This window comes from Globicephala melas, chromosome 1 (assembly GCF_963455315.2).
Source record: "Globicephala melas chromosome 1, mGloMel1.2, whole genome shotgun sequence".
Lineage (NCBI taxonomy): Eukaryota > Metazoa > Chordata > Mammalia > Artiodactyla > Delphinidae > Globicephala > Globicephala melas.
The window spans coordinates 82,716,410-82,744,275 of NC_083314.1; the positions used below are offsets into that span (position 1 = coordinate 82,716,410).

At 42.8% G+C, this 27,866-nt stretch overlaps 1 protein-coding gene across 1 annotated transcript; it reads left to right on the forward strand.

Annotated features, from left to right (window-relative positions):
- Positions 1 to 27,296, forward strand: REG4 (regenerating family member 4). The gene is given in 7 exon segments (XM_060293631.1): positions 1 to 90; positions 417 to 468; positions 1,948 to 2,045; positions 5,741 to 5,851; positions 5,853 to 5,879; positions 7,739 to 7,844; positions 27,148 to 27,296. Coding segments are annotated over 7 exon segments (633 nt in total).
- Positions 27,297 to 27,866: the final 570 nt, after the last annotated feature.

Here is a 27,866-nt window from a genome sequence, read left to right on the forward strand (position 1 = left end):
ATGTTGTTTGTTCCTAGTACATTTGATGTACCACTTTGTTACCAAACCCAGGTTCGGTTGCTTCTTGCACAAGAGCCAATAATTCGAGAGGTAAGTGTCAGTAGAAAGGAAAGGTGCTTTAATCAGAAAAGCCAGTAATCTAGGGAGAAGGTGGACTTGTGTCCAGAGACCAACTCTGAAGATTCTGCTCAGCCATGACAGTTTTGAAAGGAGAAAAAGAAGGAAGAATCTCAATGAATCATTGACAGAGGAAGTTGGATTCTGCATCATTCCCCATTGCTTGCAGACTGGCTGACTCTTCAGATGTTACCTTGCCTGCGTGGTCAGACTGCAGGATTGCTAAGGGGACTGTTGAGAATAGAGAGCTTGTCATTTTTTAACTGCTTCATTCTTACTTCTTACTTCTTTTTATCTAGGAAAAGAATCAGCAAGTTAGACAAAACACGGTGTGCATTCAAGAGAGCATAAGTCAGGAGTTAGGTTAAATTGCCTAGTGAGCTCTTTCCTCTAATTAAGTTCTTTTAAGGTTAAAGGGGAACAGAAATGGGCAAACAGGAAAGGGGCAAAAGAGCTGTTTTCACCTTGAAACCTTGCCTGCTGTGCCTCAGCTGGGTTAGTCAATGTCCACCATTCACAGGTACAAAGCATAGCACAAGCAAAGGATCTATGTCAGTAATGAGTGTCGTGTTCCAAGATAGAACTGGGGCTTCTGCACCGGAAGCTGTGTCTCAATAGGGCCACAAGACCAGGTTGTGAGCACTTTTAAATGTCAAACTGAGCGGAGAGCTTATCTGAAAGCAACAGGAAGCCCCTGGAGATTTATAGGCAAGGAATGAAGTAGAACAGAAGAGTGGGGCAAGCAAGTGACAACAGTGTCATCTCAGTAGGGAGAGAGGAAATGCTATGTGACCACAAAAATGTCTGTGAACATGCACTGGGGGTGGAAAGACCCCTGTACCCACCAAGAGCATTGGAGTGCAGTCACACTGGCACAAAGTCCAAATTTCCTAGCTTGGCATCCCCTTCATCATCTGGGTCCTCTGTGTTTCCAGACATCTCCGCTTCTTCAGAAACCTCAGTTTCAGTGATGTGGCCCGTTCACCAGCCCACTAGCCAGAGGAGCGTGTGCCTTTCTTGATCATAGCTTCCCTGGCTTCTGGGCCCTGAATGTCTCCTTCTCTTCTACAGTGCTTGCTTGCCAGATGCCCTACAGTTAAGGCAAACGTAAGTGCTTGCTCTTGCTGCCACCATTCCTCTGCTCATCCGCCCCCTTCGCCTAAAATGTTGCCCTCCCCTTGCTACTGACTTTCAGCCCCCCTATTCTCAAGTTCCAAACAAGTTGCCATCTAACCTGTCCTGCATCCCCCTAGCCAAAACACCACTCCCTCCTTGTAATACCTAAAACTACCAATTTATGCCCCTCATCCACTCTTGTGAGGTCTTGAATTATAGCTGTTTGATCGTGCTACCAGTGTGGGAATTCTGCTAGTTGCTGAGGATGTCTGTTCCAATTATGTATTCCATAACCAAGGAGATTACTGCAGGATGGGCTTGGGGACACACTGGGTCCACTGTGAAGTAGTCCTGAGCTAAAACACCATTGATCACCCGACCTCCATAAACCCCTACTCTGACTGGCAGACCACAGTGATGTTTGGGGTCTCCTGGAATTAGTGTCAGTTCAGAGCCGGTGTCCAGTAATCCTCAAAGAGCTGATTACCTCCTTTCCCCCAATGCACAGTTACTCTGGTAAAAGCCCACAGTCCCCTTTGGAGAAGGCTACGAGAGAGATTAACAGTATAAAGATTCGGCAGCAGGGAGGGATCCTTCCTCCAGGGCACTTAGCCTTCCCTCCGTTCAAGGGGAGCCAGGTCTTAAACTGGCTCAAGTGTGGGAATTGCTTCCTTTTGCCATCATAACTTGTAATTGCCTTTTGTTTGTGCGCAGCCATCATCCTGAGATCTAGCTGTGCTACTGGATGGTTTTACTACAAGTCCTGTTGCTAGGGATACTTCCAGAAGCTGAAGAACTGGTCTGATGCTGAGGTAAGAAATCTGGCCCTTGCTTGGAGAGGCTTCTCTAAAGCAAGGGGCCACCCAAAGCTCCAGGTATCATTCAACTCAGAGCCAAGGGTCCTTCCTTGGTATCCTGAGAAGTAACCTGGCTGGTGAAATGGAGAGTAGAGGGTTATGTGCTCAACTCCTTTAATTGTGTAAGCATTGATGGAGCATGTGCTATAGGCCCAGACCCTGGATGGGCTGCAAAGACATGAGGATGAGCAAGGAACAGCCTGCCCTCAAGGAGTTCACTGTCAGGGAGAAAGACAGAAAGACATAAATCCAAAGACGATGAGATGAGGAACTTACAGAAAGAACAACTGAATTGCCATACAAGATTTACCAGCAAGAGAGCCGTGTGTAGACAGCCTCAGAGCCACCTGACGGAGAGCGAAGCATTCCAGACAAATGCAAGGCCTCACTGTCTCCATAACCCAACAAATGTATTGGTTCTATTTCACTGAGGCTTTTCTAAGAGATACCCACATAGCCAGTCAGACTGAGTTACCTCAGAGTGTTGGGAGTCGTGCTGCTGTGTCTCTGAATTGTGGTTGTTAAACTGAAGTCACTGACCGGGAAGTTATGTGGGGAAATGAGGTGTGATCTGGGCCCAGAATGGCCTCAGAATCCCTGTAAATCAATAACTCAGAATGAGGAAGCACCTATCATGTGATAGCTACTGAGGATGCAAAGATCTTTTCTGGCCTTAAAAAGTGCAGAACTGGGCTTCCCTGGTGGCACAGTGGTTGAGAATCTGCCTGCCAATGCAGGGGACACAGGTTCGAGCCCTGGTCTGGGAAGATCCCACGTGCCACGGAGCAACTAGGCCCGTGAGCCACAACTACTGAGCCTGCGCACCTGGAGCTTGTGCTCCATAACAAGAGAGGCCGCGACAGTGAGAGGCCCGCGCACCGTGATGAGGAGTGGCCCCCGCTCGCCGCAACTGGAGAAAGCCCTCGCACAGAAACGAAGACCCAACACAGCCAAAAATAACTAAATAAATAAAATAAAATTAAAAAAGTGCAGAACTGATGCAAGATTGTGACATTTAAACAAAAAATTGCAATGCAGTATGAGCATAAGCGACTTTCCCAAGATTACACCGAGAATAACCAGCAGAGCAAACCCAGGGAAGTTGGCCCCAATGCAATGCTTTCCTAAGCAGATGTGAATGATAGCAAAAAATAAAAAAAGAGCCAAACACAGAAAGGGCCTCCCGGATTCTGTCCACTGAAAGAAGAAAAAGCTCATGGACAGCAGTGGACTTCTCCTCAGTTCTTGGGAAGCAACTTGGAGAAATCCTGGACAGATGTTTGTACTGCCTGTCCCTGGAGAGTCCAACACTAATCCTACCAAAACAAAGAAGAAGACATCTGGAGGGCTTTGGAATAATATAGACCTGAGTTTAAATCACGCTCTGCCACACATTAGTTGCAGCTCTACCTCGCTTTACCAGTTTTCTTCTGTAAAATGGGGATAACACTTTTATCCCATGGGGTTGTTGGGAGGATTCATGAAAAGAACTTGCAAAAAGCCTGTGGCACATGGTGGATGCTCAATTCAGGTTTTCAAGGCAAAAACGATCCACATGATTGATACCAAGCCTTACTTAGCACAGTTAACCACTCCTGAACCAGAGTGCAGAGAAGGTGCCAGGAAGGACCGGAGAAATTGACACCATGGCTGCTGTGCTCCTTGGTTCCTAGCTGGCATCTTAGTTCACAAGACTCCTGGAGGTGATGGAGGTGGCAGTTAAAACGACAGGAAGACCCGATCTTGGACAGAAGAGGCAGCGTTCTGAGTTCTAGCTGTGTGAACTGACAGGAAAGGGAAACATCATTTAAACAGACGGAGCCTGTTGCCTCTTCTGTCCCAGGAATCTTTTGTAACTGGTGCACTCACTACACATTGACTGGTAATCCAGCTTCCATGCATCACAAATTTAAAAGTCAAATGAAATTACAGGTATATGGATGGACCTAGAGTCTGCCATACAGAGTGAAGTAAGTCAGAAGGAGAAAAACAAATACCATATGCTAACACATATATATGGAATCTTAAAAAAAAAATGGTTCTGAAGAACCTAGGGGCAGCACAGGAAGAAAGACGCAGACGTAGAGAGTGGACTTGAGGACACAGAGAAGGGGAAGGGTAAGCTGGGATGAAGTGAGAGAGTGGCATTGATATATATACACTACCAAATGTAAAATAGATAGCTAGTGGGAAGCAGCCGCATAGCACAGGGAGATCAGCTCGGTGCTTTGTGACCACCTAGAGGCCTGGGATAGGGAGGGTGGGAGGGAAACTCAAGAGGGAGGAGATATGGTGATATATGTACATGTATAGCTGATTCACTTTGTTATACAGCAGAAACTAACACAACACTGTAAAGCAATTATACTCCAATAAAGACGTTAAAAAATAAAATTGAAATTAAAATTAAAAAAAGAAATTACGGGTATAAAAACATTCTGGTATTATCAACTGGTTGGTAAATTATCATTAAGCAGTCACCACATCTAATCCTGAGCAAGTTCAAAGGCAAACATGAGAGTAGCAACCACAGCCAAAACCATGTTTTTATTAAATTAATTTGTGTTATTATGTAGGCAGATCCTGTAACACAACCCCCAAAGAGCATAAAGTATATAGCTCTGTCTAGCTATAAAATGTGCATATATAAAATGATTTCTTTATTTGGGCAGTAAGTGTCTTGTTAGAGAACAGCACATTTTACAGTCAGTGGTTTCTTAGGTTTGTTGAAGTGCAATATTATAACATAAAATTATAATAATTCTATCCTCCTAACAACTCCCTTGTGTAGCCCTAATTATCTCCTCTATTTACAGATAAGGAAGAGAGGTGAAGTGACTTGTCAAGGTCACATACACTAAAAACAGGCAAGACCAGGACCCCAGGCACTTCCACTGACCCTAAAGCTCGTGCCCTTGCCTCGAACTGCCTCCCCCTCTGAGGCCTGACACCTGTGACAGTTGTGTTTTCTCCCAAGGTGACAGGAAGTCTTCTGTGGGGCTTAGATCCCAAGGGGAGGTGGGGGCTGTGTGTGCCCATGTTGCCTGGTGCTCTAGGGTTCTGAAGTGAGGGCCGTGCTTTTCTTTTTTTTCTAATTTTTATTGAAATACAGTTGATTTACACTGTTGTGTTAGTTTCAGGTGTACAGCAAAGTGATTCAGTTTTACATATATATACATATATATATTCTTTTTTAGATTATTTTTTCTCATAAGTTATTACAAGATATTGAGCTCCCTGTGCTATACAGTAGGTCCTTGTTGGTTATCTATTTTACATATAGTAGTGTGTATATATTAATCCCAAGCTCCTAACTTATCCCTCCCCCACCCTTTCCCCTTTGGTAACCATAAGTATGCTTCCTAACTCTGTGAGTCTATCTCTGTTTTGTAAATAAGTTCATTTGTATCATTTTTTTAGATTCCACATACAAGAGATATCATATGATATTTGTCTTTGTCTGACTTCGGTTAGTATGATAATCTCTAGGTCCACCTATGTTGCTGCAAATGGCACTATTTCATTATTTTTACGGCTGAGTAATATTCCATTGTGTATACATACCACATCTTCTTTATCCATTCCTCTGTCGATGGATATTTAGGGTGTGGGCTGTGCTTTTAAACTTCACATCTCCTCCTTGCCCTCAGCTCGAGTGTCAGTCGTATGGAAACGGAGCCCACCTGGCATCTATCCTGAATTTAAAGGAAGCCAACACCATAGCAACGTACATAGGTGGCTGTCAAAGAAACAAGCCCATAATGGATCTACCTGCATGACCTGCAGAAGGTAACCTCAGACTTGGCCCACAAATGGCCCCTTGGGAAAGCCAGGTAGATAGCCCCTCTCTGGGAAACAGCCCCAGGCCTACTGACACACAACAGGTTTTCTTCAGTCACCTGCCTCCGATTGATAGAGGCCAAAGCTTCAAGGTTAGGGAGGAAACAATTTCCTCCACTTACAGACCTATCTAATTAAAGTTCTCCCACATCTTTGAACACAAAATTACCAGCTCTTCAGAGCCTTTACAAAGAATTTTGTGGGGCTTCCCTGGTGGCGCAGTGGTTGAGAGTCTGCCTGCCGATGCAGGGGACGCAGGTTCGTGCCCCGGTCCAGGAAGATCCCACATGTCACGGGGCAGCTGGGCCCGTGAGCCACGGCCACTGAGCCTGTGCTTCCAGAGCCTGTGCTCCGCAACGGGAGAGGCTGCAACAGCGAGAGGCCCGCGTACCGCAAAAAAAAAAAAAAAAAAAAAAAGTTTGTGTAAGTATGTATGGGTATATACAAATAAACACACACACACACAGACCCGTTAGGAGACCAAGCTTAGTTAAACCCCCATTAGATCTTGAGTTAAAGTTGGAAACTTTCAGCTAAGCTTTTTGCTAGATGCTATCATGTTTTTTATGTTATCCTAAACTTTCTTCACTGGTCCCTCATTTTACCCACCTCAATACCTCATAGTAAGAAATGACATGTAAGGTTGCTGAGGTCTCTATGTGGGATCTGCAGTTTACAGATTCTTTGTGGGACTTCTGTGTTAACCCAAAAAACCACAAAGAATACAAGGAGAAAAACCCCAGACTTTCTGTTTCTTTCTTTTTTTTTTTTTTGCGGTACGTGGGCCTCTCACTGTTGTGGCCTCTCCCGTTGTGGAGCACAGGCTCCGGACTTCCCGGACCGGGGCACGAACCCGAGTCCGCTGCATTGGCAGGCGGACTCTCAACCACTGCGCCACCAGGGAAGCTCGACTTTCTGTTTCTTGATAAACTTTGCCATAGATGTTACATATATTTTATACAATGAATTTTACATTTTTATATATTCACATTGCTATCAATCAGAGCTCTCTCATTCAGAGATAGGATAAATAGTTACATCAATTTCTACCAGATTTTTTTTGTAATTTAATTTTTTTACCTTCATGACTGAGGCTAATAAGCAGTCTAACAAATTGTGCGATGTCTCTAGTTATCAAAGAAATGCAAATTAGAATAACAATGTAATTTGACATCAGATTATTAGACTTTTGCTTTGTCTTAATGAATAATATTTTTAAGGATAAGGAGAAATTTCCCAGTAAATGAGGATGTAAATTCCTACAACTGAACTGTTTTTGGAAAGCAGTTTGGCAATAAATATCAATAACCTCAAAATATTCATGCCCTTTGGCCATTAATTCTACTTCTGGGATGCTAGCTTTAAAGAATAATTTTAAGTACAGAAACAGCTTTGCAAATAAAGTGGTTCATAGCAGTATTCTTAGCAATAATTGTAAATTGGAAACAATGTAAACATCAATCAATAAGAGAATTAGTAAGGTAAATTATGGTGCATTCTTACCATTAAAAAATGTTTGGAATGCAAGATGCTACACAATTGAATATATATTTTAAAGGCCACCACATTTTTCAGTATATAAAACTATTGTGATAGACAAAAATGATTGCACCAAAAGTAAATATAGTAAAAGATTAGTAATGTTTTCCTCCTAGAGATTAAACGGAGTGACTTTCTTACTTTCCCGTCTTTACACATTTCTGTGCTTTCCCAGTTTTTACAATGAGAACCATGTTTTACATGGGTCTGGGCTGTGAGCAGGTGGGCAGGCTGATGTGTACATGTCTCCCGTCTCCTGTCATTTGCAGGGGCAACAGTGGACGTGGCTCGATGGGGCCACGTATATTTACAGAACTCTGTCTGGCAAGTCCGTGGGTGGGAACAAGTACTATGCTGAGATGAACGCCATGAACAGTAAGTTCTATTGCATCTCTTGCCAAATCGCGGCTCCTTCCCTTTCCCATTGAGAGCAAAGATGCACATTGACGCCTCTTTGCTCCATTTCACACCAGCAACTCTTTTTTTTTTTTTTTGCGGTACGCGGGCCCCTCCCTGTTGTGGCTTCTCCCGTTGCGGAGCACAGGCTCCGGACGCGCAGGCTCAGCAGCCATGGCTCACGGGCCCAGCCGCTCCGCGGCATGTGGGATCTTCCCGGATCGGGGCACGAACCCGCGTCTCCTGCATCGGCAGGCGGACTCTCAACCACTGCGCCACCAGGGAAGCCCGAACACCAGCAACTCTTTTTTCCTACAAGGCAACGGTCTTGTCGCAGACATTATTTACCGACCATTTTACAATCTTTGCCATATCACCGTACCAGCGGTTCAGTTATCAATATATTCTTTAAATCCACTTTTTTCTTTCTTTTCTTTTGATTTTTAATAACTCATTTTTAAATTGAAGCATAGTTGATTTACAATGCTGTGTTAATTACTCCTGTGCAGCAAAGTAATTACGTTCACTTTTCTTCTTAAATATGTTTATCTTAAAATTCTGTTACATACCATGAGGGGGAAATATGTCACATCTGGGGAAAACCAGGCTACAGGGAGTAAATATATGTGACTCCTTTCTGGCTTCTTTATAGTTAGGGTTCCGCGTGAGCCCTGGAAACCTCGCCTTTGCCTGGGTTATTTCCTCATTTGTTTCTCTGAGGATGCAGCGCCTGGAACCTCGGCTGCAGGCTGCACACAGTCTCTGCAGCCTCATTTCTCTTGCCTGCCTTCATTCTTTGCTTTTGTTTTGTTTTTTTTTAAGTCTTTGCTTTTTTAATGCTAATAAGCTAGGGTTTTCAGCCTTGGTACAAATGACATTTGGGGGTGGACAATGCTTTGTCTTGGGGCCTGTCCTCTGCATTGTAGGTTGAGCATACCCTAGTCACTAACCAGCATATGCCAGTAGCATCCACACAGACACAGGTTGTTACAACAAAAAGTGTCTTCAGACTTTGCTAAATGTCCCCTAGGGGGACAAAATCACTCCTATTTGAGAACCACAGCTAATAAGTGATATGAAAAGAAAACAGAATGTCAAAGATCAAAAGCACACTTGATATGAAAGAGAACATCCCAGTGGGTTTAAAAAGTCATCACAGTGTCACTAAGACTCCCCCACTAGCCAGGGGGTGGGTCAGGGACACAGCCTGGACTGAGGACTCAGATACTGGGGCTCAGGTGGAAAGGGATGTGGAACAGGGTTTACTGTTGTCTGAGGAATAAAGCTTATATGCACAAAAGAGTGAGAAAACTTTCTGACAGCAAAGGATGAATGATGGCCATGTGGAGACCACCTCTGAGGCAGAGCTCTAGGTAAACCCTCAGAGGTAAGTGGGTCATATCACAGACCAAGGAAGGACTTTCCACAGTCTTTCAGAGACTACAGCTGCTGCTGTTAAAGGAATAATTCATCTCAGATGGAAGGAACACACCAAGACCAATAGGTAGAAGTTACCAAAATGTGGATTTCTATCCAAACTAAGGAAAAATATTTTGAACAATCAGCCCTGTCCAAAAACATAATGGGCTACCCCAGGAAGTAGTGAGAAACCCATCACTAGAGTGAACCAAGCAAAAGTGGACATTGTAGTTGTTGTTGTAGTTGCAGCATTAAAAGTGTTAAAAGAGGCTCACAGCACATGAGAGTCAACTGAGGAACATTTTAAAAATATGAATTCCAGGGATTGCTTTAGACCGACAACATGAGACTCTCTAGGGCTGGATGCCCGACCGAGCTTCAAGGAAGCAACGGACCAGATGCCTCCCAAAGTCCCTCCCATGATCCTAAGATTTCACTTGGACAAAGTTCTCAGACAAAAATCTTTCCCCTGTCAGTCCGTGTTTACATCAGCAAATTTCCCAACGACAAAGTTTCCTGTGTGGGGCTCAGAAGCCAGACGTCCACCTCAGAATGCCAGGCCATTGGACGCTACCCTTCCCTTTCGCCCAGCGCAGCTCTCCACTCTCAGAATACAGGCTCTCATGGCAGAAAAGTACAAGGAATGAAGCAAGGATTAGAAACTGGTGAAGGCAGAATGCAAAAGGACATTCCCTCAGCCTCGTCAATGTCACTTTATATTTGTATAACAGATTTAGCCTCACCAACTCAGTGGCTAAATTGTTTTTCTAAGATTCCCAAGGTTTTTTTAGGCCTCACACTCACATCCTGTGTGTGTGCCTGTCTGTGTGACTGGCCTTGTTCCTTTTTTCTATCTATTTAGAAAGACTCTGACCCTCTGGAAAATTGTATTTCATGGTGCCTCCTGACTTATCTACTGGTTCACCTTGAGATATTGAATAATGATAACTAGGGTTCTATAACTGAAAAATAAATTTCATATTCAATATAGTTTAGGTCAAAACCCTGGGCTTGGGGCTTCGCTGGTGACGCAGTGGTTGAGAGTCCGCCTGCCGATGCAGGGGACACGGGTTCATGCCCCGGTCCGGGAAGATCCCACATGCCGCGGAGTGGCTGGGCCCGTGAGCCAAGGCCGCTGAGCCTGCGCATCCGGAGCCTGTGCTCTGCAACGGGAGAGGCCACAACAGTGAGAGGCCCAAGTACCGCAAAAGAAAAGAAAAGAAAACAAAACAAAAACAACCCTGGGCTCTGCATTCTGAATGCCTGGGGTTAGGAGTCCAGCTCCTGCTCTCAGTTGTGTGACCTTGACCAGATTTTTTAATTCTCTGTGCCTCAGATGCCACTCTGTAAAGGGGAAAAAATACTACTACTAATCATCGTAATATATGTCAAGTGTTTATCACGGTGCAAACTTGGCTCGTGGCTCTCGTGGCCTGGAGGGGAGAGTGCATCCCTGCACTTGCCCCTCTGGTGTTGAGGAATGGAAGAAGAGAGTGAAAAGAGACACCTCCCTAAATTAGTGCCCACAGGGGAGCTTGCTAACCCTCGGTTGTGTGATGCCTCATGCCATGTTCTCTTTGCCCCGCACCATGACAGTGCGCGGAATGCTTGTATTTCCATCTCATTTACACTCTGTGGCCCCGCTGTGGGGCCCGTGGCTGCAATAATGAGCAGGACCCATCCTCTATACCTCTTGAGAACCAGGCACATGAGGGGGCGTGCCTCACCCCGCCTTGTCTGGCTGTGCCCCCCATGCCCTCTCTCTCAGGGCTCTCATCCCAGCGACCTGACACACACTGGTACTGGTGTCAGGGCCAGATCTGCAAGTCAGAGCCAGGCAGACATCCAGCTGGGGAACAACTCATCATTCTATGGCAGACGACCCAGAATGACAAGTGATTCTGTGGAGCTTGGTTTCTGGAAGGGAAATAATTGGACCTCTCTTCAAAAATACTTCAGTCCTTCAAAAGTCCTTCCTCTCAGTCCTTTATAAATCAGCGGCCAGATGGGACATGGCTGGCTTCAGCAGCTTCCAATTCTTTGAACTTCAGGTGGGATCTTTGTAGCTCCTCAGCTGTGGACGTCAGGAAAGATCACCGTCTGTTCCTTACAGCATCCTGTTTCATACGTGAAAGAGCCTCTTGTTTTCGGTTGGTTTATGTCAAGCCCTGCCTTCCCTCAAAAGCAGTGCTGGTGTACAGTGTCTGCAATTGTGTGACATTTAAATTATTTTTCTTTCTTTCTTTCCATTAGTACCTGTTTTAGTCAGGATTCTCCGGAGAAATGGAAGAAATAGAAGGGAGAGAGAGAGAGAGATTGATTTATCTTAAGGAATTGGTTCCTGCGATGGTGGGGCTGGCAAATCTGAGGTGCACAGAGCAGGTCAGCAGGCTGGACGTTCCTGTGAGTTGATGCTGCAGTCTTGAGGCTGAGGGTAGCCTGAAGGCAGAATTCCTCCCTCTTTTCCGTGGACCTCAGTCTTTTCTCTTAAGGCCTTCACTGATTGGATGGTTACTACATTATGGAGGGTAATCCGCTTTACACAAAGTCTGCTGATTTAAATGCTCATCACATCTAAAAAGAAAAATACCTTCACAGCAAAACGTAGACCGGTGTTTGACCAAACAACTGGGCACCACATCCTAGCCAAGCTGACCAGTAAAAGTATGTACCTTATCCATGGGTCCAAGCAAAACACCCCGAGGTCACTGATAAGCTCAATACACAATCAGACAGATTTAAAGGTCTGTTTATTTTCTTATAGATTTTTTGACTTTCCAACACTTCCTATGCAAGTACCTACCATAGAGAAAGAATCAAGATCCTGCCAGCCCTTGCTCAAGCCCCTTTCCTCTTCCTTCTCTGCCATGCTGGCGATCTGATCGTTGTCTCGGAGAGTATACAGAGCAGCTAGGACTGATGAGGCCCTTACTGCACTGACATTTTTAAGCTCAGGGACAGTGACGTCAACATTGGTATGACAGTATCTTCTAGCTCTAAATGTTCACCCCATAACCCCTTTCCATGGTACTCTCTTCCCCACCTCTAGCTGCCCTCAGCAGACGAGGGGTATGCATCTCCCACCGAGGAAAGAGCCAGGTCTTTGGCCATCCGGGAGAAAGAAACTCAGGAAAGAGTCTCTAGCCCTCTTCTGCTTCTGCATCCCTCTGCCCTCTCTCTATTGCCCTCATTCTCCTCAGCCACCTGCTTATTGTTCCATTTGCCATGGGGAACATTTACCAGCAGAGTCTCTACTAGGGTGATGTGGACCGTAAATTCCAGGGCCACCTTTTAACAGGTGGTTGTGTGCATAGAAGGCTGCTCTGTTGCACTTCAGTAGCGATGAGAGTGAAAAGGTGAAATACGACTCAGAAAACACACCCAAGTGTTTCTCCATTTCCTTCCTTCCAGTCTCTGCCTCCCACCCCCCCACCCCCTCAGAAGAGCTCCTCCCCGGCTGCAGCCCTGGTGTGATAAAGGAGAGATGGAGGTGACGTGCCTGGCCAACCTCGAAGCAGGCTTGAGTGGGTGGCAGTTTATTTCATTGTAAGCTCTGCAGCAGGTGCAGTGGAGCTGGCCTGGCCTTGGGTGCTCTTCCCTCTCCTGCTGCTGACAGCTCACGTGGTCTTGCTCGAGTCTCTTTGCCTTCCGAGGTTTGATTCTTTATGAAGTGGTGGCTCCAATACCGAGGAGGTCATTTTTTTCCTCCCTAGGTCAGGAATCTACTTGGCAATGTAAGGCAAAACAGTATGGACTTGACAATTACAGAAAACATGGCTTTGGTGTGATCCCATGCCCGTTTTTTAGCAGGAAACGTCGCCAGAGAGGAGAGGACACGTGGCTTGGCCGTGCAGACCAGGCTATGCAGATGGCCACTCACTTCACCCACATGGCACTGCTGACTAGTAAACACAAAATCTTATACCCCAACCTGAAGATGATCCCCTATCACCTAGGCAGCCTAAGACTAGCTACCGAGCGCCGGCTGAAAGAAGAGAGGGGAAATGAAACAGAGCATTGGCCCTACCCACCTCCCCCTTCTTCTGTCCTTCCTTTCTTTTTCCTTCCTCACATCACAACCTTGTCACCATTTTGGTTGTCAAAGAAAAACATCAGAAGTAATGTATTGCTCCCCCGAAGCATTAAATAGCTTGTTAACCTGAAGGATAAATCTCTTAACAGTGAGAGTTCAGATAAGGTGACAGGCAGATGGAAAAGGGTCATTCTTACAAGCATACAGTTAGGTTTGCAAAAAGCAGCCACCAACTCCCAGGAGGGCTCTGGGGCAAATCACTGTCAGAGAATCAAACAAAAGTATCAGATTCTATGATGGAGATGGTAAATAAATGGGGATTACCAGACTGACAGGAGCCATGTAAACCTTATTAGATTAAGTGACAGATTCTGTGGTATTACCTGTAAGAAGTGAAAGGATGTAAATGAAATGTGGATGACAATCCCCCCAAAAGGTAGAGGTTCTCAGTCTTTTTCTGACTATGACACATATGAGAGATAAAAGACACCATGGCTCACCTATCTCCCCTAATTCAGTTACACTTTCCAAAGGAAAAATAATACATCATGATAGTAAAGAAGTAGAGATGAACAAAATAAAAATCCAAAAAGTAAAAAACAGCAGATACACCAACACGAAACAAAAAGTAAAACCTAACAGTCATTCTATAAATATATTAAAAGTATTTTAAATGTACTTAGAAAGAGTTCCAATTGAAAAGCCTCACCAACTGAAAACAATCTTGGTGATGTAGCAATAACTAAGCCCCCTCCCTGAAATTGCTGAAATGCCAACAATTTGCATGTACACGTGCACAGCGCAAGCTTTATTACCTTCCCGTTGTCTTATCAGAAGGCTGATATGGTCCTTGGTCAACTCTAGAACTGTGCTGATTTTCATTTATGCATCTGGAATTTTAGTAATCCTTAATAATTCACTGAGTAGGGGTATATCATTCAACAAAATATTATTGAATGTATGCTATGTGCTAAGAACTCATTTCAGGAACTGGGAATCCATCAGTGAACAAAGAAGATAAAATTCCTTGCCATTTAGAGCATACACTTCAGCAGGGGTGAGGAGTGGATGTAGGAAAACAATTAACTAAACACATAAGTAAAGTACTATGAGATAGCGACAGAGGCTGTGATGAAAATATAAAGCCAGGACGTGGTATAGGGAGCAGGCATGTGTGCAGGTGTGTATGGAATAGTTAGTGTGCTTCTGGTCACAACTGACAGCCAGACTGTCTCAAGCAAAAAAGAGAATTTATTGGTTTATGTTATTCCACAGTCCATAAGTAGATTTGGGCTTCAGGCGTAACTTGACCAAAGGTTCAACAATGTCACCAGGATAAGGTTTTCTCTCTCTCGATATTTTTTGACGTTTTCTGGGAATTAACTTCATTATCAAGCCCCACCTCGTTGCAAGATGGCTGCAGCAGCTCCAGTCTTCACCTTATCAGGCGAGAACCACAGCCCTCAAACAAAAGCCTCCAAATCAAGCCTCACTGGCCAAGAGTCTCCTGCATGAGTTATGTGCTCATTCCTCAACCAATCACTATGGCCAGGAGGATAGAATGTGATGATTAACTTAGCTAAGTCATATTACATGTAATTTCACTAGAGCCCAGGGGTTTAGTCAGCTTCACCTAAAGGACAGGGCCAGGGCTTCCCTGGTGGCGCAGTGGTTGAGAGTCCACCTGCCGATGCAGGGGACACGGGTTCGTGCCCTGGTCCAGGAAGATCCCACATGCCGCAGAGCGGCTAGGCCCATAAGCCATGGCCGCTGAGCCAGCATGTCTGGAGCCTGTGCTCCGCAATGAGAGAGGCCACGACAGTGAGAGGCCCACATAACGCAAAAAAAAAAAAAAAAAAAAAAGGACAGGGCCACTGCTAGCAGATATGGTGCCTTTGTAGGGATTATAAAAAGATGATGCCCCTCTGGGAAGACACTGCCCCATGGACCCACAGGACCAAAACAGGCTGGATTCTAACCCCCACTTGCCCCCTTAGCCATATACCTTTGTGCAGTGCACAAGCTACACTGCCCTCATCTATGTGACCCTGCTGACACATGTGGGCTGAGTGCGGGAAAGGTGGTTCTCTACCTGGGGGCTAAGGGCCACCCTGTGGAAAACCCTGTCCTTAGACCCCACGGCAGGACCTCAGAATCAGACGTCTGCACTTCAATGCATCTGGACATGCATCTGATTTAAGAAGAAGAAAAATCAGGTCTATGTTGTTTCCCAAAATGTGCTCACTTATATAAGACTCCAGCCACAGCCTATGATAGTTTTTATAGTGGGAAGAGCAAAGGCTTTGGAATTAAGCCTCTCTGGATCTGACTGACTGCCTCAAACTGTCTGTATGAGATGGAGCCTGGAGTCTCTGAGCCGTCGTTTACTTTCTGTGGGGTTTGAGGATCAAACTAGTTAAAATGTGTAAAGAGTTTAGGATGGGGCCTGGCATAAGCATTAACAAATATAGTTGTCCTCTATGAAAGTCACGTGAGCTATCATAATTAGCTGCTTGACTACCATGGCAGAAACTAACATCCTCTGCTGGAACACGGGAGGACAGCCATCCGGGAGAAACCTTGGGTCCCAGAAAACTCTGTGTTATGGGTCTGCCTGGCATGTGCATGACCACATAGGAGGCAGTACAGTTGGCCTTCAGTATCTGCGGGTTCCACATCCATAGATTCAAACAACCACGGATTAAAAATATTTGAAAAAAAATCCAGAAATTTCCAAAAAGCAAAACTCAAATTTGCCGTGCACCACCAACTATTTACATAGCATTTACATTGTATTAGGTGTTATAAATAATCTAGAGAGGATTTAAAGTATACGGGGAGGATGTGCGTAGGTTATATGCAAATAATACATCATTTTATATAAAGGACTTGAGCATCCACAGATTTTGGTATCTGGGGGTAGGGGTGGGGATCCTGGAACCAATACCCATGGATACTGAGGGATGACTGTACAGACACAGGATAGTGAAGAAGGCACATACCAAGTCTTAATTTTTAAATGCAATACACGTTTCCATCAGACTTACTATATGGGAAGTCTGTAGTCACTGCATGAATAAAAACAGAGGAGAGTAATCTGAGAACATGAAGACTAAGCCAGAAGCCATTTATTTTAAGATTGAATAAAGGTGAAAATCTCTGTGATCTTGGGTAAGATGTCTTAGGACACAAAAAACAAGAACAATAAAAGAAAAAAATTATAAATTGAACTTCAAATGTTCAAATTTTGTCCTTAAAAAATACTATTAAAAAGCTAAAAAACATGTCACAGACTGGAATAAAATATTTGTTTAACATATATCTGAGAAAAGACTTGCAAATCAATAAGACAAACAACTCAGTATTTTTAAATGAGCAAAAGACGTGAACAGATCCTTCACCAAAGAAGATATACAGATGGCTGAAAACACATAGATGTTCAACATTACTAGTCATTAGAGCTCTGCAAATTAAAACCAAATGTGACTATCCCAGGAATATAAATGTGATTCAACCCAAGAAAATCAATGTAATACATCACTCTGACAGAATGAAGGAAAAAACCCAAATGGTGATCTCAATTGACGAAGGAAAAACATTTGACAAAGTCCATTGCCCTTTCATAATAAAAAAATCTCAGGAACTAGGATGAAAAAGAAACTTCTGAAACACGATAAAAGGCTTTTTTGAAAAACCTACAGCTAACATCATACTCAATGGTGAAGGACTAAACACTTTCCTCCAAAATCAGGCATGAGACAAGAATTCCTGCTTTCGCAATATTCAACGTTGTAAGAAGTTCTGTCTGGATGAGTTAGACAATAAAAAGAAATATAAAGCATCCAAATTGGAAAGGAAGAAGTAAAACTATCTCTGTTCATGATTCTATATACGGAAAGCTATTAGAAAGTTATTAGAGCGAATAAGCAAATTCAGAAAAGCTTCACGGTACCAAATCAACATGCAAAAATCACATGTGTTTTCATACACAATCCAAATAAACAATGAACAATCCAAAAGGGAGATTAAGAAAGCAATTCCATCTTAAATAACAGCTAAAAGAATAAAATACTTGGGAATACATTTCACTAAGGAGTTGAAGAATATGTACACTGAGAACTAAAAACTATTGCTGAAAGAAGTGAAAAAAAGATCTAAAATAATGGAAAGGCATCCCGTGTTCATGGATATGAAGATTTAAAATTGTTAAGATGTTAATACTACCCAAAGCAATGTATAGATTCAATGTAATTCCTATCAAAATTCCAACAGTGTTTTTTGCAGAAATAGAAAAGCCAATGCTCAAATTCACATGAAATTGCAAGGGGTCCTGAATAGCCAAAACAATCTTGAAAAAGAAGAGCAAAGTTAGAGTATTCACACTCTCCAATTTCAAAACTTCTGCAAAGCTACAGTAATCAAAACAGTATGGCATTGGCATAGAGATAAACATTCAAACCAGTAGAATAGAATTGAGAATCCAGAGATAAACCCATACATCTATGGTCAATTAATTTTAACAAGAGTGTCAAGACCATTCAATAGAGAAAAGACAGTATCTTCAATAGATGATGTTGGGACAAGTGGATTTCCACATGGAAAAGAATTCAGTTGGACCCCTACCTCACACCAAACAAAAATAAACTCAAAATGTGTGAATCACCTAACTATAAAAGCGAAACCATAAAACTCTTAGAAGAAAATATGGCATAAATCCTCATGTCCTTGGATTTGACAGTGGATTCTTAGATACGACATCAAAAGCACAAGCTACAAAAGAAAAAAATGATTAATTAGACTTCATCAAAATTAAGAACTTTTGTGCATCAAACATTTCAAGAAAGTGAAAAAAAAATCCTACATAATACAAGACAATATTTACAAATCGTATATATGATAAGGGTTTAATTTCCAGAATATACAAAAGAACTCCTACAACTCAGCAACAAAAAGACAAACAACCCAACTGAAAAAATGGGCAAAGGACTCAAATAGACATTTCCCCAAAGTGATACACGATGGTCAGTAAGTACATGAGAATATATTCAATACAATTAATCATTAAATAAGTGCAAATCAAACCACAACAAGATACTACCTCACACCTACTAGACTGGCTATGATCTAGAAAAACACAAAAAAGTGTTGGTGAGGATGTGGAAAATTGTACATTACTGGTTAGAATGTAAAATGGTGCAACTGCTATGGAAAACAATTTGGCAATTCCTCAAAAAGCTAAGCATAGAATTATCAAATGACCCAGAAATTCTGCTCCTAGGTATAAACCCAAAAGAACAAAAAACAGGGACTTGAACAGATGCTCGTACACTGACATTTATTGTGGCATTATTCACTATAGCCAAAATGTGGAAACAACCAAAGTGTCCATCAACAGATGAATGGGTAAAAAAATATTTTATATACATATAGTGGAATATTATTCAGCCATAAAAAGTGATGACGTTTTGGTACATGTTACAACATGGATGAAACTTGAAAACTAAGCAAAGTAAGTCAGCCACAAAAGGACAAATATTATATGATTCCACTTACATGAAATATCAGAATAAGGAAATTCTTAAAGATAGAAAGTAGGTTAGAGGTTACCAGAGCCTAGGGAGTCAAGGGAACAGGGATTTATTGCCTAATGGTTACATAGGCTCTGTTTGGGGTAATGAAAAAGTTTTGGAAACAGTGGTGATAATTGTACAACACAGTAGATATAATAATGCCACTGAATTGTACATTTTTGAATTATTAAAATGGCCAATTTTATGCTATATGTATTTTGCCAAAAAATGTAGTGATGTAATATGCTCAGACCACTGAATTGTATACTTTAAATGTATGAACTACAAAGTATGTGAATTATATCTCAGGAAAGCTGTTTTAAAAAATCCAAAACAGGGCTTCCCTGGTGGCGCAGTGGTTGAGAGTCCGCCTGCCGATGCAGGGGACACGGGTTCGTGCCCCGGTCCGGGAAGATCCCACATGCCGCAGAGTGGCTGGGCCCATGAGCCATGGCCGCTGAGCCTGTGCTCCACAACGGGAGAGGCCACAACAGTGAGAGGCCCGCGTACAACACACACACAAAAAATATCCAAAACAACAGCAATGACAAAACCAAACGTGATACCACTACACATCTACTAGAATGGCTACAATGTAAAAGACTGTTAATACCAAGTGTTGGTGAGGAGGCACAGCAACCCTAACCCTCAGAGATTGTTGTGGGAATGCAAAATGGCGCTGCCACTTCGGAAAAAACATGTGGAGGTTTCTTATAACATACTAACAAAATGACTCAAAGATCCTTTCCTGGCTATTTACCTATAGCTCATTGAATCCTCAAAACAAAAACATACCACCTTACAGAAATAGTCTCTGAGATGGCAAGCTAGCTGCCCTTGATAATAAGTGGTAGAGCCAGGATTCAAACACAGGAGTGTCTGACTCCAAAGTCCATGCTTTCAAACATGATGCTGCAGATTAAACACATTCAATACTTCTTTCTCTGGCCCAGCCTTAGGAACATAGTCTACAGTCAGGTCTGCAGAGGCTGACCGCTGAGCCAAGAACAGCACCGCACTGAAGGTACAGCATTGTTTGCTCAGGGTGGCTGGGATCTATTCCCAGCGATGCTACTGCTGGCACAGATCTGCGTGTGTGGTCACAAACAGCAGAGACAGCAGGACTGGTCAGCACAGCTTCCCGTGATACAGTCACAAACAGGGATCAAGACGTCATATGCGGGCATGTCTGGCAGAGTTACTTTCAACAAACAGAAGTCAGAGTGACACATGAGGCAGAATATGGGACCCAAGTCTCAACAGCATCGGGGACGATTCCTATGAGAGGCTAAGGCTTAAACAGGACAGTGTAAAACACGGCTGGTCATTTTTTTAAAGATTTTTTTTTGATGGGGACCATTTTTTAAACTCTTTATTGAATTTGTTACAATATTGCTTCTTAGGACAAAACTAATCTTTTCCTTAGCAAACTAATATGTGCAGAGTTGTATTTCCCTGAAATTATTGTTCCTAAATAGTTTCAGTCACATATACTAATCATAACTTTTAACTGAAGTAATTTCTATTTCACAGAAAAAACTTGGGGTAGACAACTGGGGTTACACACCAGCATCTTCGCTGTCCTGCAGAGCTCATAAATACAATACAACTTTCTATAGCCATACTTTATACAACTTCTCAAATGGCAAAAATGAACACATTCTTTAATAGACCCAAAGATAGTCTATTAAAGTCTCTATATAGTTTCTCTGTGGCATATAAGAAGAAGCAAAAACATAGAAAGTTAAAATAATGCTTAGTAATTAATGTTTCAGTGCTCTGTCTTACTTAGAAATTTTGCAGTTATCCAATGAAATTTCATTTATTAATTCAACTTAATCCTAGTCTAAGGTTTTAACGTACCTAAACATTTTGGAAATTATCCTCAAGTTGACGTACTACAAAACATAATTGTTAAAATAAAATTTTATCAGAATAATGAGTCAATTTGGTGAAACACATTTTTCATATTTTTACATTTTTCATAACTGTAAGTATTAAGTAGAAATAATGACAGATTATTTGATCAGTAAATCTGCCTAAGTCTGGGAACAATGTACCTACAACAGAATAAAATCTACATTTATACTCATCTGTGATAAATCAGTGAAGACTTAGCTATTTTTAGTAACTAAAATTATTAAACTAGCTTCACTTGCCAAATATTTACCTAAATTGTGTGAACTTGAATTCTTAAAACATTTCTGAGTTATTCTGTGTAAGGATACTTTTTAAGTCTAAAACATTGAAAACATTAAAAGTTCAATTTCCTTATTTACTTGGAATTTTAGAAATATTCAGTTTATATATTTATATATATAATATATATAATATAATACTATATATATATTATTTATATATTTATTATAAGTTTATATAATATTTAGAAATATTCAGTTTATATATTTATCTCATTAGCTAATCAGACTAGAGATCCTTTAACTTAAGATAATTTATAATCTAATTTGTTAACACCAACCGGCAAGTAGGATAATTTACACCCTCACACAACTAGACGTAAAGATCTCTTGAATCAGATACATAGACATCCAGACTGAAACAAAGGGAGTTTACAACTTCAATTCTGGAATTTCAGCTATGAGTCAGAAAAAACACATAATTACAAAACTCACGGGTCCATTTCAAAGAGCTGTTCTCTTCTGCAAAATTCTTAATTACTTTGAGCTCCAGAGAGTCAACAGACAAACAGAAAAGACAAACAAACCAGATTCTCTGTCACCTCTCACCCAGTGAAATAAGATCTATCAACTATTAATCCATTTATAGAGATCATCAAATGAACAGACCATAAAACCAAACTCCTGATGGAAAAGGCCAATAAACTAGATTCTCTGTGAAGAAATGACCTGGGATACCCAACAGAAACAAAAATCTCTTTAAACCGTTAATTTATTTACAGAGATCATTAAATAGTCAGACCATAAATCCAAATTCCCAATAAGGAATAGTTCACCCCATCCCTCAAATATCGGTGACCTGTGCTCTGATTGCTGACCGCTGCTTCTCACCACAAAGGTGCAAACACAGAGGCCATTGTCCTCGTACCTCACTCCGTTTTTTGCAACACCTCCCCTTTCAGCTGCAGTGACTTCCCAAAGATTTAAAGAGCAGGAACCCTTTCCCCCATCCCCCTTCATTTTTCTTTTTCCGCTCTTGGGAGCCAGACATCAAAGACTAGGACATTCAAAAGCAGCCATGTATGTGGGGAAAATTATTCATAGAAAGTGACTGTGCGTGCCCAGGGAAAGGCAAAGTCTCCGAAAACACCTGAGAAAACCTTAAGTTTACACCTCAGGCTGGTCTTTAGCACAGAGATAGCCTACAACAGTCAAAAAAAAAAAGCAAAAACAATAACAAAAAAACACAGCAAACCCTGGAGAAGGGACAGAATCCAATTTCCAGAGCCACTGCATCGTCCAGTTTCAACCAAACAATCACAAGGCTTACAAAAGGAGCCTGGTATGTTTTGCTACGGTTCAGATTCTTTTGGCATTCCACAGTTACTCTGTGACTCAAATATCACTGTAGCTTTTCTCCTTCCAAACTAGAACAAGGCCTTCATTCTTTGACAGCCCTGCAACACTCAGCCTCAACTCCACACCATGTTACATAGAAAGTCAGCCTGTGTTCTCTCCCATTCACTCATAATTAACGAAGTACTACTTGGTGCCAATGACTTTTACCATAAATGCAAATGCAGCATGCAAATCTCAAGGCATTACTCAGAAAGTAATTAAGCATTTATACAGAAAATTATCTTTTTCCCCAGATTATCAGCAAAATGAAAATACACTTTTAGAAGTTTTTTCAGAGAACGAGCAAACTCCCTAAATTAGTCCTATAAGGTACCAGGGGTACATGACTCTAGCTTAAGAAACACCTTTCAGTGTTTAGGTTCATAAGGCAAGTCTTTATATTCCCCCATCAGCCCAGGAGTTCTCTTCCTTCTTGTCAGAAGACAAGAACAAAACATTTATTTTGTTGTCAAACGCACTTGAGTTCTAATCCCAGGTATGTCAATTAATAGCTGTGTGACCTTGAACAGCTCATTCAATCTCTCTGAGGTTGTTTTTCTATCTGTAAAATAGAAAAAAAAAAGGACTTTTTTTAGGATCATTGAGTAGATTTAATGAAATTGTTTGTCAAGGAAGGTATTAAATTGGGAGCACAGTCACATGTGTCCTATACTCCTGTAGCAAATCGTCTAAAGAAATAACACACTTGAATTGCTACTCTCAGTAATATTATAACGATATCACCTAAGGCAGTCATCGTCCTGGGATAAGAATCTAACAAATAGTTTTGGCACTCGATTAAAGTTCCTGCGATTCATGGTGAGCAAAGTTGTCACAGGGGAAGAGGTGGATCTTCTGCGTGAGCAGTTCTAGAACGAGGGAGACACGCTGTGCTCTGGAGAATGAGGGGATGGCCCAGCCTGTGGCTGACTCTATAAACTCCTGGAAGCAGCTCTCCCAACACAGTGGTTGTTCTTTGGGGAACACTGGCTGAGCATAAGAGGGGGACATGAGGCAGTGGTGAGCTGAGAGCCCAATCATGGGCCAACACCTGGACCAGAAGTGCTTTTCCTGTAGCAGTAGTCAAATACATCAACTGAACATACCTGACCACTCTCTAACAATCAGAACAGTAGGGAGACCAAGAGCTGTAGCAGTAGACCAGTATCTGAGAGAGCTGTCTGCTCCTGTGAAGGATCCATGGACACCGGTGGCCTGGATGTTCAGAACCTCTGCTGATTTTTGAAATAGACTGAGTTTGAAAGGATCCTACTTGAAGAATTTTTTTTAATGGGAGCAAATATAAAGTGGCTTGCAAAATTTTTCACAGGAGAAGAGAGAGTAAATACAGCTTTATTAGGATTAAATTTTTCTGACTTCCAGTGTGATAACAGAGCAGGGAAATACCTTTAATGTGATTTTTTTAAGATTCTGCCTTTGTCTCAATGTCTCAACAGGCTAATCCTCTTCTTAGGACACAAGTGAACACAGTAGAGCTTGGGTTACAAAAACATGCCTATCGCCCACACTGGGGCCAAGCAACAGAGATGAGGGCTGACATGTGGAGCAGTCAGTGGAAAGCTCTGTTTGGCCAGACTGAAATGTGAGATGCTACAGACATAGAGGATAGACATGGGGGTGCGGGGTGGGGGTGGCGCGGTTGGGTTGGGATTTGTGGATTAACAGATGCAAACTATTATATAGAGAATGGATAAACAACAAGGTCTTACTGTGTAGCACAGGGAACTACATTCAATATTATGTGCTAAACCATAATGAAAAAGAATATGTATATATATATATATATACACACAACTGAATCACTTTGTTGTACAACAGAAATTAACACAACATTGTAAATCAACTATACTTCAATAAAATAAAATAATGTGCAATGCTGAAAGAATCTTCCCCATAACTCCCACTTGCACCCCATCTCCAGGGAAGAAATATTTAAATGTTGAGTGGAAATAGTACTGAAATGCTAGATAGAGCGGATATCAGAAAGCAAGAACAGAGGAGGCTAAGCTGGCTCTGCTCCAAAGCTGTAGGGAAATTCTTGGAAGCCCGTCAAACAATACTTGAAAATATAGACAGCTGCCCAATAATGTTGTAAAATTTCTCATAACTTCTCAGAGAACAGAAGGGAGAGCCTCAGCCTTATAGCAGTTTAGAGGATTGCCCTAATTCATAAGTCAAGTTGCTGACATACACAGGAAGAAGAAAAGAACTTTACGTATCCTGTTACAACCCAGCAGACTTTTGAAATGAGCCATGGAACAAGGTCCTGCGAGCCTGGACCTGGTCCTGACCTTGGAAAGGTCAGGCTCTTCTGGATCAAGTTCTCCAGAAGGAATTTAGAGAGAGCCATTATTGAAGAAATGTGCATTTACCGGAGAATTGATGGACCAACCAAATAGTCACTTTTAGTGAAAACTCAGGAGGAACAAGAAAAAGTGTCAATCCTGACTGTTCTTAGATAACAAATCAAAGAGCAAAGTTGGACCCGGAGGCACTTGAGGTTGAATTCCTGCCAACAAGGTCCTAAGGAATGGGAGAAACACGTCCCAACCTCAGGTCAATAATTTCCACAGAGAATGCAGTCATTTTCTACTGCTTAACAATTTATCACAAACTTAGTGGCTTAAAACAACACATTTGTTATCTCAGAATATCCATGGGTCAAGGGCTTCCACATAGCTTAGCTGAGTCCTCTTACTTGTCCAGAGGCAACACCCAGATCATAGGGGCCACCACAGCTCTCTGTCTTCTGACCCCCACAGACACCTCAAACATGGTGGTCTGCTTCTCTGAAACTGACTAGAGAATCTCTCTCTTATAATGTAATATAAGCCCTGGAGTGACTATTCCATCACTATTCATCCTATTTGGTTGGCTAGAAGTAAGTCCCAGGTTCCATTTACATTCAAGGGGAAGGGATTACACAAGGGGTGTGACTCATTAGAGGTCACCTTAGGGCGTGTCTGCCATACACTAATACCATTCATTGTTGTGTATGTTTGTGTACATGTGCACATGGGCATGTCCACCTTGGTCTGTGTTGCCCCAGACTCAGACACTGAGACAAGGGTTCACATGGAATTGGGAGAAGATCCTAGGAAACCTGCAGGGGCCTGAGGAACTGAGATAGGGAAGGGAGGCAGCTAATAACGGGTGTGTGAATAAATTACAAACTATGGGCAATTTGAACCTTAATCCCTCTCAGGAACTCTGGAAGCCCGCCTGCTACACTTGCCTCAAACTTACCACACATTGGGGCAAGGGAATTGAGGTATTTATACACCAATAGCAGGCACTGAAAATGGTGAAGCCTGAGAGGATACAGGCAGAGCCAGACTGCAACTTTACAATCCCTAACGTCACAAGTGTGATCACTAGACTTCCACCCTGGTACTTAGCATCTAATTACCCTAAGAAAAAGCAAACAGAGAGGAGAGGAAGATGAAGGAATATGTCTGAACTAGTAAGTTAGTGGAATACCAGGTCTCTTCTTCTTATCTATCCCTTGGGGGCAGAATTTGTGAATCCAAAATTGTAAATATTTGTGTTACCGACCAGGGTTCTTGGCCTTCCCCAGTCAATAGAAATTGACTAGAGGCCAGACTAGAAATTCAGGCAAGTCTTTAAATCGGGGCCCCTGCTGCAGCAGGGGGAGCGGAGAACAAACAACAGGTTCCTTGCTTGCTCGCTCCCTGAGGGAGGGCAAGCTTGCTCCTTATATGGGGTGAGGGTAGGGGTGTGTCCAGGGGTTGGGCCGGAGAGGTGGCTGAGGTGTTTTGCCCACTGCTTAGGTGGTGTTGTATGCAGGGGGCATGTGCAGTACCCCGCTTTTGCTCCCAACACCCTGTTTTTGCTCCAGGCTCTTAAAAAGTGGCAGTTGGGTTTTTTGGTCTCTTTGTATCTTTTGGGTACAGAATTTGCCTCAACTGCGGCATGCACGCAGTTATTTTTAGTCCCATACAGTTTCTTTGTATCTCGTTGCTTGAGGAGAGGTGTGTCCAGATGCAAGCATTGCAGCACTGCAGCAAGGGGTTCTAGGTCCCAACAAAGGGTCCCGGGTCCCAGCCTGTCTCATTTGCAAATATTTTCTCAGGTGAAAATACAATGGGATGAGAACATTTTATTCACTATTCACAAGAACTTCTGGAAGAACTATTGAAGGCCAGAAATTCAAGCAGGACCATTCTCTGAGAGGGAAGCCGATAGAGCAAAAAACTATTCCTTCCAGGGAGCCATGCCAAACAGGGAAGGGAACTTGTTTGGAGCAGGAGCTGAAAAGATCCCTGGGCTTCCCTGGTGGCGCAGTGGTTGAGAGTCCGCCTGCCGATGCAGGGGACACGGGTTCGTGCCCTGGTCCGGGAAGATCCCACATGCCGCGGAGCGGCTGGGCCCGTGAGTCATGGCCGCTGAACCTGCGCGTCCGGAGCCTGTGCTCCGCAACGGGAGAGGCCACAACAGTGGGAGGCCCGCGTACCAAAAAAGAAAAAAAAAAAAAAGAAGATCCCTGAGCATGAGGGGTAGAGCAGGGACACAGCTGAGAGGGGAGACAGAGAGGACCCCTGGTTGGCCAGGCAGGCAAGGAGGGCCTTCGGGAAGAACAAGAATATCTAATAAGATTTCTTTAACTTATTTTTGAAGTATATAATATACACAAAAAAGTCTGCTTATCAAAAGTGCACACCTCAATGACTTTTCACAAACAGAACACACCTATGAAACCAACACCCAGACCAAGAAGCAAAGCATGACCGGCACCCTAGAAGCTGCCCTTGCACTCTGCGTCGTGGTCCGAATGTGGGTTGGAAAAGAATTTCCAGACACAATGCGGAATGTCAAGAAGACAATTTATTAGAGGGAAGGGTCGCTGCCAGAGCAGCAGGCCAACTTCTTGATAGGGAGAGTCGACCCTCAGCAAAGGTTTCTGGTCTGTTTTTAAAGCCAGGGAACCTGCGAGTCATCTGCTGACTGGGAAGAGTATGTATACTTTCAGTATGCTGAGCTGGAGAACAGCGGAGCATGTGCTAGGAGGGCTCTGGGACATTGCAATGGTCGCAGTGTGACAGAGTGACAGGAGTCCTGTAACTCTTGGTTCCAGCAATGTTGGCCCTTTGAGTCTATCTTGTTCTTTGTCCTTGGAGCACCACACTCTGTTCCAGTCATGACCCCTCCCCAAAAAGGTAACCACCAGCCTGACCTTGAACAATATGACCAGCTTTGCCTGTTTCATAGTTTAAATGGAATTGTACAATCTGTACTCATTTTTGTCTGGCTTCTTTCACTCAGCATTGTGTATGTGAGGCCGTTCATGTCATGCATAGTTGTATATCGCTCATTCTCATGCTGTGTAGTAGCGCATTCTGCAAATATGCCACGTTTTGTGTCCATTCTACTGATGATGGGCACTTGGGTAGTTTCTTGAAAT